Source organism: Vulpes lagopus, chromosome 1, assembly GCF_018345385.1.
Source record: "Vulpes lagopus strain Blue_001 chromosome 1, ASM1834538v1, whole genome shotgun sequence".
In the NCBI taxonomy this organism is placed as follows: Eukaryota; Metazoa; Chordata; class Mammalia; order Carnivora; family Canidae; genus Vulpes; species Vulpes lagopus.
Window position 1 is genome coordinate 74,317,934 of NC_054824.1, and position 13,797 is coordinate 74,331,730.

A 13,797-nucleotide genomic window follows, 5' to 3' on the forward strand; every position below is an offset into this window, starting at 1 on the left:
ATTTAAAAGTACTTATAATACATTTACATTTATTGTGATCATTCATTTTTTAATTCTTCCCATATTTTATACTTATTGTAGTTTTCATTCATGTATTTTAACTTTCTTCCCATTTCCTAACTTTTTAGTTTCAACCTTTTCCTGCATACCTGCCTGCCTTTCTTCCTTTTAATTTCTTCTCCTAATGATTTGTGGGTGTTCTTTCTAAACAGGTCTTTACCATTGAATTTTAACAAATATTTGAAATATTTGTATCAACATCTTAAGTTTTATTTATCCCCATATTTACAAATGCCCATTGTACCAACCCAGCATGTAAGTTTTTATTGAAATTTAGAAATTGAGTTCCAAATTGGTGGTGGTGGTTCTGTCTCTGCATTCCTCAACACATAATCTTCATCTGTTTTAGAAATGAACATTAAAGCCCACCACTGCACTTAATGCTGATGTCTTACTGTTTTTCTTGTAACAAGTATGTTGGGGATCAATGCTAGGAAAGCATATATGGTGCAAAATATTTCTTTTTAATGTATTACAAGAACAAGTATTTATAGATTGAGAAGGTAGGTAAGGAGACATTTACAAACTAACAACTATGTTTATTCTACTGATCAGCGTTAATTTAAAAACCTTATACTAGTAATTTAGTACTTTTTTAATCTTAATTTCAGCCATTTTAAATTTTCTAATAGATTCAGGAATCTGCATGTTTTCCATTATCAGAAAACTTATTAAGAAACATTTTTGAAAAATATGTGACAGCAGTGAAGTAGTAACATACTTACATTCCAAATTAAAATAGTTTTCAAGGGGCAGCCCTGGTGGCGCAGCGGTTTAGGGCCGCCTGCAGCCCAGGGCCTGATCCTGGAGACCCTGGATCGAGTCCCACGTCAGGCTCTCTGCATGGAGCCTGCTTCTCCCTCTGCCTATGTCTCTGCCTCTCTCTCTCTCTCTGCATCTCTGTGAATAAATAAATAAATCTTAAAAAAATTAGTTTTCAAGTCACAGCAGTCAGTAAGTAATGTTGCCAATATTGTTAACCAAAATTAAGAGCAATGGAAGGTTTGATACTGAAGATACCAACCTTAAAGACATAGAAAACAATGGGGAAATTTCTAAATGGGTATTTAGAATGTTCTTATTGTCATTTTTAAATCTCCCTCCTTCATCGCTAGCTAATTCTTTTCTAGTATAAGTGTTAGCTAAGTTAGACCATCCTTGTAGGAGGCTTAGTTCTATGCATTCTTCTGTATTAGCAAACTGGTTTTATATGAAGTTTTCAGTGTTAAATTTTTTTGGTAATTGGTTGAAATCAACCTTTAAATTATAAGAAGTGCAGATGAATAATACTGTGCAATGTAATTAATGGTGGGCCTGGAAAGCTACTTGGAAATACTTTCTCAATACTTTCCTTGTACCTCAAGGAATCCCTTTTTTGAATCATTAATAAAAAACTGAATTCTCTTTCTGGGAACCGTATTTTGTTGTGTTCTTAAAATTGCCAGGTATAGGGGCACCTGAGTGGCTCAGTGGTTGAGCATCTGCCTTTGGCTTGGGTAATGATCCCAGGGTCCCGGGATCGAGTCCCACATCAGGCTCCCTGCATGGAGCCTTCTTCTCCCTCTTCCTATGTCTCTGCCTCTCTCTCTGTCTCTCATGAATAAATAAATAAAATCTTTTTTTTTAAAAAATGTGCCAGGTATAAAGGGACTCAGAGTTTAGGAGATTCCTACTTACTATAAATAAGACAGTTTGAGCTTTCAAAAGGACATTTGCAGTGAGTTTAAGCCAATTAGCTAATGTGTAATCCATCCATTTATAGTGATATTTTATTATTTTAAATTTTTTAAACAATTTTATTTGAGTGAGAGAACAAATGCGGGGAGGAACAGAGGGAGAGGAAGAAGCAGACTCCCTGCTGAGCAGGGAGCTGGATGCGAGGTTTAATTCCTTAATTCCTAGGACTTTAAGGTCATAACCTGAGCTGAAGGCAGCTGCTTAGCCACCTGAGCCACCCTGGAGCCCCTATAATGACATTTTTTTTATAATGACATTTTAATAATTTTTAAGTTAACATATTCACATACCATAACATTAATCCTTTTAAATTGTATAGTTCTGTGCACAAGGTTGTGCAGCCATCCTCACTAATTCCAGAACATTTTCATGATCCAAACAGAAACTCCTAACTCACCAGCAGTTGATTTCCATTTCTCCCTTTCCCAAGTCTTTGAAAATCACTAACCTACTTTCTGGTTCTATGAATTTGCCTATTCCAAACATTTCATATAAATGGAATTATACAGTACATGGCTTTTTGTATCTTTCTTCTTTCACTTAGCGTAATATTTTCAAAGTTCCATGTTGTAGGATGTATAAATACTTAATTACTTATTATAGCTAAATATTCTATTGTATGAATATACCACATTTTATTTATCCATTTATAAATTGATAAACATTTGGATTGGTTTCCACTTTGGGGCTATTATGAATAATACTATGAATATTTGTGTGCAAATTTTTATGTGGATGCACCTTATCAATTCTCTTGGATATATATGTAGGAGTGAAATTACTCTTGTCATATGGTAACTCTTTTTACCTTTTGAGGAACTGCCAAACTGTTTTCCAGAATGGCTTCACTATTTCCAGAATGGCTATATTCCCCACAGCAATGACAGTTCCTGTTTCTTCACATCCTCACCAATGTGTATTATTATTATTATTATTATCATCATCAGTTTTTTTGATTATGGCCATTCTGGTGGATGTGAAGTGATAGCTCATTGTGATTTTGATTTGCATTTCTGTGATAACTAATGATGTTGAACATCTTTGCATGTGCTTACTGTCCATTTGTTTATCCTCTTTGGGAAAATGTGTTTAAATCTTTTGCCATTTTAAAAATTGGAGTTTTTATTGTTGAGTTGTAAGAATTCATTATGTATTCAGGAGACTTACCAGATACCTTATGTATTCTAGATATGTTATCAAATACATGATTTGGAAACATTTTCTCCCATCTTGAGGGTGATCTTTTCACTTTATTGATACACACTTTGATGAACAAAAGTTTCTCATTTATATCAAGTCAAATTTATCTGCTTGTGCTTTTGTCGTTTTACGTGGGAGACCACTGTTGAATCCAAGGTTCTAAAATGTATATTTGTGTTTATTTCTAAGAGTTTTATGTTTTAGCTCTCATATTTAGGTCTTGATACATTTTGAATTAATTTTTATACGTAGTGTTAGAATGAGGTCTTACTTAATTATTTTGCATCCAGTTGTCTCAGCATCATTTGTTGAAAAGACTATGCTGGGAATCCCTGGGTGGCTCAGCGGTTTAGCACCTGCCTTTCGCCCAGGGCACGATCCTGGAGTCCCGGGATTGAGTCCCACGTCGTGCTCCCAGCATGGAGCCTTCTCCCTCCGCCTGTGTCTCTGCCTCTCTCACTGTATGTCTATCATAAATAAATAAATCTTAAAAAAAAAAAAAGACTACGCTTTCCCATTAAATTCTCTTGGTACCCATGTTGAACATCAGTTAACCATAAATATGATGATATATTTCTGGACTCTTACTTAATTCTGTGCTGTTGATACATGTCTGTCTTTGCACCAGTATCACAATCTTGATTAAACAGCTTTGTAGAATGTTTTTGAAATTGGGAAGTGTGGGTCCTCCACTTTTTTCTTCTGTTTAAAGATTATTTTGACAGTTCTGGGCCTTTTGCAACTCCATGTGAGTATTAGGGCCATCATCTTGTCAAGTGCTGAAAAAAAGCCAGAGAGCATTTTGATCAGGATTGCATTTAGTAATATCTAAAAACCTCTTAATTACTTTAAGAGGATGATAGCAAACCAGTTTTTTTTAAATCTTTACTTGACATCTTGTCAAGTGCTGAAAAAAAGCCAGAGAGCATTTTGATCAGGATTGCATTTAGTAATATCTAAAAACCTCTTAATTACTTTAAGAGGATGATAGCAAACCAGTTTTTTTTTAAATCTTCTTGAGAATGGTAAATAAAGGAACATTCATGTGTGAACCATATCAGTAGGTAAAGAGAAATACCCCATTATTATGTTTGCTATGTTTTTTTAAATGATTTATAAGGGTAGCTAATAGTGGCTAATAATTTTTTGGATTTTATAAAATTTATTTTGGCTCGTTTGTGTCTTTTTCTTTATAAGTGTGTTTCTTGGGGGAGGGGAGAGAATATTATAGTTTATTTTGGTTTGGTGTTTATGCATACACATTCTCAGCCTGAGTTGAAAAACATACTTTTATTTTCTTCTAGTTCCTATAATTATGATTTCCTTTACTTTTGTGTAAGAGGTAAGGTAGATTTGGTTTTCTTAAAATTATGTTCCTTTAAAAATAGATTGTACAGAATTATATATGTGTGAGAGTTAGAGACAAAGATTCTCTTGTAGATGAAAGCAGAATACCGTTCCCTAATGGACTAATATTCAATTAAAATTTGAAAATACTTTTTCGTTTTTATACTAGTTAACTGAATAAGAAAACCAAACTAATTTATCCAAACAACTTTGGCTTTTCATTTTTACTTCACTTAACCAATTGTGTATTTAGAAATACAGCATTCAGCTGACATTAGGTTTAGAGATGAGCAAATCATTATTCAGGTTTCTTGTTCACCTAGTTCTGAATTACTAAGCTTTTTTCTTTTTCTTTTTTGTAATGAAGTATAGATTACAAAAAATTTACCTTTTAACCATTTTTAAGTTTATGGTTCAGTGGTATGAATATACATTCACATGATTGTGTAACCATTAGAACCATCCATCCCCATAACTGTATTCATCATATAAAAGTGAAACTCTATTAAATAATGTCAAAATTCTCCCCTCCCTGTAGCCCCTGGCAACAACCATTATAACTTTAGATCTTTATGATTTTGACTACAGTTGAGCCTTGAACAACATGGTTTTCAACTGCCAGGTCTCCTGATATGCAGCTTTTTTCAAATAAATACATGGGAAAATCTTTTAGAGATTTGCAGCAGTTTGAAAAAACTCACAGATGAACTGCATAACTTATATTAAAAACACTAAAAGTATTTATGAATGTATAATGTATGTTGATACTAGTGTTTTCATGATTAGAAAATTATAACTATATCATAATTATCCTTTATGATTTTCTTATCGTTTTTCTAGATTTACTGTAAGAATACAGTATATCATACATATGATACATAAAATATGTTTTAAGTGTTCATGTTAATAAACAGTCAGTAGTAGGCTATTAGTAGTTAAACTTTGGGGGAGTCAAAGTTAGACACCGAGTTTTGACTGTGTAGATGATTGGTGACCCTGACCCCTTGTTCCAAGAATCAGCTGTACTCTGAGTACTTCATATAAGTGGAATTACACAGTATTTGTCTTTCTGTGACTGGCTTATTTCACTTAGCATAATGTTCACAAGGTTTCATCTCATGTAACGTATTGCAGGGTTTTTTTCCTTAGGCTGAAAACACTCCATTGTATGTATATACCACATTCTGCTTATTCATTCTCCATTGATAAACACTTGGGTTTCTTCCATGTTTTAGCTATTGTGAGTAATGCTACTGTGAACATGGGTGTACAAATCTCTTGTCAGGACCCTGCTTCCAATTCTTTTGGGTGTATACCCAGAAGTGGAATTGCTGGATTTATATGGTATTTCTATTTTTACTTTCTTGAGGAACCACCATCCTACTTTCCACAGTAGCTGTACCAATTTACATTCCCAAAAATGCACGAGTGTTCCAGTTTCTCAGTATTCTCACCAACACTTGTTTTCTGTTTTTTGGTTTTTTTTTTTTAAAAGATTTTATTTATTTATTCATGAGAGACACAGAGAGAGAAAGGTAGAGACAGTCAGAGGGAGAAGCAGACTCCATGCAGGGAGCCCGATGTGGGGCTTGATCCCGGGACTCCAGGATCACGCTCTGCGCCAAAGGCAGGCGCTAAACCGCTGAGCCACCCAGGGATCTCCATGCTTTCTGTTTTTTTAATAGGAATCATCCTAATGGATCTGAGGTGATATCTAATAGTTTTGACTTGCATTTCTGTAATAATTAGTTATGTTGAGCATCTTTTCATGTGCTTAGCCATTCATTTACTTTAGAGGATTCTCTGAGTTCTGTGCCTATATTTGAATTGAGTTGTTTGAGGGTTTTTTGTTGAATTTTAGGAGTTTTCTGTATATTTTGGATATTAATCCTTTAGATTTGTAAAACTTTCTCATTCTGTGGGTTTCCTTTTACTCTGTGGAGAGTGTCTTTTGATACGCAAAATTTTAAAATGTTTATGAAGTCCAGTTTGTTTTTTCTTTAGTTACTTGTGCCTTTGGTGTCATACCCAAGAAATCATGGCCAAATGCAGTGTCCTGAAGCTTTTGTGTACCATGTTTTCTTTTAAGAGTATTACTGTTTTAGGTCTTACATTTAGATCCTTGATCCATTTTGAGTTAATTTTTACTTGTAAAAATTAGGTGAGTATCAGCTATGATGAATACAAATGGTGAAGTTAACCTGAAGTAATTACAATTTACATCCCAACTTTCTCCCTTAGAAGTTGTAGGCCTTCAACAGACTCCAGAGTTCCAGAATAGTTTAGGCAGATTCCGCCTATGTAATTGTTGTCTAAGTGGAAAGACAAATTCTGTGTGCTTCCTACTCGGCCATCTTCCTATACTCTGAATTATTTTTAATAATCAAATAATTTTATTAAAAATTGGCATGACTTTAAAATGGAAGCCTATTTCTCTCAGACTTTATGTATTAAGCCATACAATACACTTTTCATATAGTTAAATATTATTGAGTATTTGGCTTCATTAAACCATGATTTGAATTGAACTCACTTTGCTTTTCAGGATATTTTCATATTTAATCATTTTCTTTACAGAAATACCGGTATCAGGATGAAGACACACCCCCTCAAGAGCACATATCTCCACAAATCACTAATGAGGTGATAGGTCCGGAATTAGTTCATGTCTCAGAGAAGAACCTGTCAGAAATTGAGAATGTCCATGGATTTGTTTCCCATTCTCATATTTCACCAATAAAGGTAAGATGATAACTTTGTTGCTATGAACTATATATTACTTTTGTTCCTAGTATAGCTCATGATCAGAGAGAACTCTTCTTTTTGTCGAATTTTTACCCCTTGATGGTTGATGGTTTATTAGTTAGAAGGAATTTCATAATATTTATTAGCATTCTAAAAAACATTTTTAAAGATATATTTTATAAGTGAATTTTATTCAGTGATACTATCTTTAAGCCTAATGATGCTATCTTTAAGCCTAAAAATTCCCACAAAAGGAAATAACTGTAATATTTCAAATACTTCACAATGAAATATTTTAAAAATGTTTTAAATATTAGTAGGTATAGGGTGCTTGGGTGGCTCATTCGGTTAATTGTCTGCCTTTGGCTCAGGTCATGATCCCAGAGTCCTATGATCAAGCCCTGCATCAGGCTCCCTGCTCCGTAGGGAGTCTGCTTCTCCCTCTCCCCCTCCTTGTGTGCTTGCACTCTCTCTTTCTCTCTCTCTCTCAAATAAATAAATAAAATCTTCTAAAACTAAGAAATAAATATTATTAGATATAGAGAAAGAGTATTAATATTAACTCCCCTCAGAAATAACCACAATCCTGGTTTCTTATAAAACTCTACCACATATTTAGATCCCCAGTCAATAGATTGTTTATTTTGCCCATCTTAAATTTTATATAAATGGATTATACTGTATATAATCTGAACTTCACTTTTTGGCTCAGCATTACGTTTCTGAGATTGTTTTCAATGCTCCAGGATTTTTTTTCTCTTACTAATACAATTTATCTTACTTTTGATGGATGTTGAATTATTTTCAGAATATTACTAATATAGAAAGTGCTGTTAAAAACTAGGTTATGGGGACACCTGGGTGGCTCAAGCGGTTGAGCATCTGCCTTGATCTCAGGGCGTGATCCTGGAGTCCCCGGATCAAGTCCCACATTGGGCTCCCTGCATGGAGCCTGCTTCTCCCTCTGCCTGTGTCTCTGCCTCTCTCTCTCTCTCTCTCTCTCTCTCTCTCTCTCTCATGAATAAATAAATAAAATCTTAAAAAAAAAAAAAAAGATTCTCTTCTAAAAAAAACCAACTAAGTTATGTGTACTTATCTTTGTGGTTGTGTATACTTATCTTTCCAAGTGGTTATATAATTTACATTTTAGCAGCAATGTATTTATTGGTTATTCAGGTTTTCTGTTCTGTGATACAAGCTCTGAAGATTTTCGCTCATTTTTGTCCTTAATTCTTTTTACTAATCTATACAATCTTTTTTTATTTTTAAAGATTTATTTATTTAGAGCAGCAAGTAGAGGGACGGACAGAGGGAGAGAGAAAGAGAATCCTCAAGCAAACTCCACTCTGAGTATGGAGCCCAAGATGGGGCTTGATCCCAGGGCTCTGAGATCATGACCTGAGTTGAAATCAGTAGTCAGCCACTTAACCAGATGAGCCACCCGTGCCCCTACAAGTTCTTTATATACTCTGGTTACTAATCATTTGTTGGTTGTATGTATTGTGAGTAAGGATAATTTTTTCCTAGTAAAACTTAACCTTTGTTTTATAATTCTCTCTGGGGGATGATTTCTTATTTCTAGTAAATATTTTGATGGTTATAGTACCATTTAGATTTTCTGTTAATAGTTTTGCTAGGTTATTTCTTCTAGGAATTTGTCCATTTTATATTTATTTCAAAATATTATTAATATCATGGGAGTTTTGTCTATAGCTTATTTAGGTATGGCCCCCTTTTTTTGTTCCTAATAATGTTTATTTGTGCCTTGTTTTTTTCCCCCCTTGATCAGTCTTTTTTTTTTTTTTTTTAAGATTTTATTTGAGAGAGAGTATGTGAGTATGAGCAGGGGGGAGGGGTAAAAGGAGAGGGAGGAGCAGACTCCCCACTGAGCAGGGAGCCTAACGATGCAGCACTCAATCCCAGGGTCATGACTTGAGCCAAAGGCAGGCACTTAACCAGCTGAGCCACCCAGGTGCTCCCCCTTGATCATTCTTGCCAAATAATGTTTTTTTCAGAGATTCATCTCTTTTTTAAAAAGTCTTCTTGGTTCCTCCCCCCATGTGCTGCGATCCCCACCCTCCCTTTTTCACACATACTTTACCTGCATAACATGTGTTCATGCACATCTATAAATATAAATGTATGGATAGTCTACATATAAATGAAGGTTGTGTTTGGTAGAAGCAAGCTGATCTTACCTTGCAAGACAAAATGAGAGATACAGAGAAGAAAATTTTGGTTGGCTATTTAGTGACAGAGACTGTTCTTTTCTCTTTCTTCCCTTCCTTACCATTATTATTTTTTTCTCTTTCTTTGAGTGTATTCTGTTTGGATTTTTTGGTTTGTTTGTTTGTTTTAGTTTCCTGATTTAAGTTGTTTGCTAATTATAATAGTATTAGCCTTTTCTAATAATATTTGATTTTGTAAACTTTTCTTTAAATACCACTTTACTGGGATCCCTGGGTGGCTCAGCAGTTTAGTGCCTGCCTTTGGCACAGGGCGTGATCCTGGAGTCCTGGGATCGAGTCCCACATCAGGCTCCCTGCATGAAGCCTGCTTCTCCTCCCTCTGCCTGTGTCTCTGCCTTTCTCTCTCTGTGTCTCTCATGAATAAATAAAATCTAAAACAAAACGAAAAAAACCACACACAAACCATTTTACTTTATCTCTCAAGTTTTAACATGTAATGTTTTTTATCGTTCTAACATTTTCTTTTATTCCCTCTTGTGATTTTCTTTTGCTCTATGAGTTATTTAGAAGTATGTTTCTTAATTTTTAAACAATGATACAGGCAGTCTGGATCTGACATTCCAGAAGGGGGTGTCCTGCAGGACCAGCCAAGAGAGTGCTTGGCTTCATGCAGGATAGAAATCAAACATAAGCTGGAGAAAGTGAAAGAAGTGGTGACAGGTAGAGAATAGCAAGTAGAGTGTCTGGAAGACTCCAAAGGGAAAGGAGAATGAGTCTCTTTATCACGTGGGGCCCAGGGATTGTATTGGAAAGGGGTCCAGAATAGGTGTTCCTTCAGGAATCCTTGGTAGGGTCCAATCAGAGGCAAATAACAGGTGAATAACAGGTGTTACTTTATAAATCATTGAAGTTAGAAGGTATTGATGCTAGTGTCAGCCGCAGTTTTTTTCAAAGCGAATATCCTGGAACATGTTTGGGATTCGACTCTTCTTAGATGTTATCAGGTGTTTGGGGGCCTAGGACAAACCTCAGAGAATGATTAGCTTTCTTGCTTCCCCTCCTTAGATTGAGAACATAACTTTTTTGATTTTTACTGATATGCAAAATATGGAACATAAGTAAATGGGGCCTAGCAGAAAAACAGCAGAAATGGAGACTTTCTAAAATGTAGTTCTTTCAGCTTCTCTATCTCAATAGGAGACATTTATTCTTTTCATATCTTTCATCATATCTTTTTCATCATATTTACTTGGAAGTTACTTGTTTCTTTTCCTTTAATGATTATCCTAGAAATTTTAATATAATTTTTAACTTAAAGCTGTAAAAAGACTTAAAATCTGAAGTTAATAGATATCTCTGTCCTCGTTCTGAATAACATAGAACTTTAAAACACTTGAATTCTAAGCATTGTCCTGCTTTATATGCTGTTCTTGTCTATTCCTATTTTCTCTTGACTGAATTATTAATATATAACTTTAATCAAGAAACTCTCCCAGGTTAGTATAATTCTTTGTTTCTGGTGTTTTGTGTTTCTGGTCATTCTGATTGTTACACACTATGCAAAGCCAGTTTGCACACACTCAACTCCTCACTCTTTTGGGTAGAGTGTTTTGGTAGTTACTTCCATGTGTATGCAGATTCTGACAGGTGGGTAGTGAGGTCCCACCTCCATTTTAAAAGCTGAATGTAAACAAACTGGTGAACATTTTAGCAAATTGACAACTTAAAATAAAAATGAGGAGTCCTATTAATTTCATTTCAGGAGAAGATTGATAGCCTCTGGCCCTTGGATTCAGTTCTCATGGTCACTGTTTTTTTTCTTTTTTTTTTTTTTTTAAGATTTTATTTATTTATTTATTTATTCATAGAAACACAGAGACACACAGAGAGAGAGGCAGAGACACAGGCAGAGGGAGAAGCGGGCTCCATGCAGGGAGCCTGACGTGGGACTCGATCCTGGGTCTTCAGGATCATGCCCCAGGCCACAGGCGGCGCTAAACCGCTGCACCACTGGGGCTGCCCCTCATGGTCACTGTTAAAGAGGTTTAAGACAAACTAGATTATTTGTTCACTTATGTACCTCTTGTCTGTTTCCTATAGAAAGTAAGCTTCACAATGAAGCTGCTTCATCTTCACAACAATGAAGAAGGTTGTGGTAAAGATTAAAAATCCATGTAAAACCCTCATGGTTGATCATAGCCATTGCTTAAGATTGAATGCACCTATAGCCAGTATGAGTCTCTGGCAGATGTGAACTTCTGCATTGACTTGTCAGGTGTAAAATTTTTTAAACCTTTGATAAAGTTGATTATATGATTTTTGGGAAAAAACCATCTGTTAGAATATTAGTTTTGTTTATCAGATAAGAACTACATTTAGTAAACATTTATTAAACATCTGTGCTAATAGCTTTGTTAGATTTCAGTGATTAGTATTTTTTATGGAGAGATATAACACAGAATGTAACATGAGAATATAAAGAGAAAAAAAATTGGAGTATTCTGAAAAAAAGAAAATTGACATTTGGACAGGGTATTAAAGGTGTGGACAAGATGCCAGTTCAGAGGAGGAGCCAGTTACTGAAGAAAATAAGTATAGTAGTAGGGTGATAATCAGAGGAAATTGTAAAAATGCAGGAAGGTTTATGGTACTGTAGCTTAGGGAACTGTTAGCAAATGGGGGCCTCAGTCCTAAGCTGATAAGTGGCCCTATGAAGGGTTTGCCACCATGAAATGGACTATGAAATAATCTATCAGGTTCTTGTGGAACTGGTGCTGATTCTCATTACTGAAATAATGAATGAAATAAGATAGTGATTGAAAGTTACTTTATTCAGGTTTTATTTGGCCTAAAGGTAATTATGATTTAAGACTCTGAAAGGGAAGCTTTTTGCCAGAGCTGGGCAGTTTCAAGGAAGAAATTGGCAATATAATGGTGAAAAATTGTGTGGAAGAAAAGGATGCAGTACGTAAATTTTTATGGTATATAAGAAATCTTTAAAGAAAGCTTAATTTTAAATAGTTACAAATATGATAGTATATCATAATAATAATAACAGTGTCAGGATTCCTAAAACTGAAATTGAACTGGGAATTAGGGAAAATGGTCAGAACAGTAAATCAAACAAATAAAACTGAGCCTATTTTAAAATAGATTTAAATCAGGGTGAAGTGACAAAGAAGAGAGTAGGTGCACTGCTTATTATGGGATGTTGTGTTGATCATTGAGGAAATTAAAGAATTCATATTTGGCTTTTGTTTTCAACGGCAGGGAAAATTATGTTCCAATCAGTATGTGCAAAGTAAACATAGTTAATTAAGCAGGACTTGAAATCAAAGATAGAACAGAGTGTGTGAGCAGATAATTATTTTAAATAAGTATGTCTCCTAGCCTGGATACATTTCATACAGTCGTACTGAGTATACTGTCAAATAAGGTCACCAGCACTAGTTGGTAGTTTTTCAAGTATTATATGACTTGAGGGCAGCAGAAAGATAGACATAAGCAAAAAAAAAAAAAAAAGCCTGTTGAATATAGAATCCTTCCCATTTTGAGTATATTAATGGGTACTTTTTTGAAATCAATTTTGTTTAAATTTTATCTTATCTTTTTTGGATGGCCCTGGTGTATTAAGGTAAGCTTATAGCTTGCATATGATTTGACCACAAGATGGTGCTCTTACAGAAGGGATTTGTGTGTGTGTGTGTGTATATATATATATATATGAGCAGAGTTTTTCTAAGCAAATAACCAGTCTGTGTCATAAATCTTCTCAGCTTAGTCTTATCCTAGGAGAAAACTCCTAGAAGAAAACATAGGCAGCAATCTCCTTGACATAGGTCTTGGTAATGATATTTAGAATCTGACACCAAAAGCAAAAGCAGGAAAAGCAAAAACAAACTAATGGGACTACATCAAACTAAAAAGCTTCTGCAGGGCAAGGGAAGCCATGCCACCAAGAAGAAAAGACATACTACTGAATGGGAGAAAATAATGACAAATCATATATCTGATAAAGGGCTAATATCCAAAATACATTAAGAATTAATACAACCTCCTAGCAAAAAACTGAACAATTTTATTTAAAAATGCGAGAAGATCTGAATAGAATTTTCCAAAGAAGACACACAGATGGCCGGCAGATATATGAAAACATAGATGCTCAACTTCATTAATCATCAGGGAAATGCACAACGAGATACTGCCTCACACCTGTTAGAATGATTATTAACAAAAAGACAAGAAATAGTAAGTATCAGCAAGGATGTGCAGTAAAGAAGCCCTCATGCACTGTTGGTGGGAATGTATATTGATGAAACCATTGGGGAAAATAGTATAGGAGTTTCTCAAAATTGAAAATAAAGCTACCATATGACCCAGCAAATCTACTTCTTTGTATTTATTTGAAGAAAATGAAAATGCCAATTCAAAAAGATATATGCACCTCCATGTTCATTGCAGCATTATTTACAGTAGCCAAGAAAGAAACAACCTAAGTATCCATCATTGGAAGAAAGAA

General features: G+C 34.7%; 1 protein-coding gene across 10 annotated transcripts in view; it reads left to right on the top strand.

Annotated features, from left to right (window-relative positions):
* Positions 1–13,797, top strand: part of DLG1 (discs large MAGUK scaffold protein 1) — a 232,396-nt gene that overhangs the window by 79,618 nt on the left and 138,981 nt on the right. For all 10 annotated transcript variants that reach the window (XM_041748422.1, XM_041748253.1, XM_041748574.1 and 7 more), the window contains exon 5: positions 6,922–7,086. In XM_041748422.1, coding sequence (XP_041604356.1) covers positions 6,922–7,086 — 165 coding nt within the window. The remainder of the gene's footprint in view (positions 1–6,921; positions 7,087–13,797) is intronic.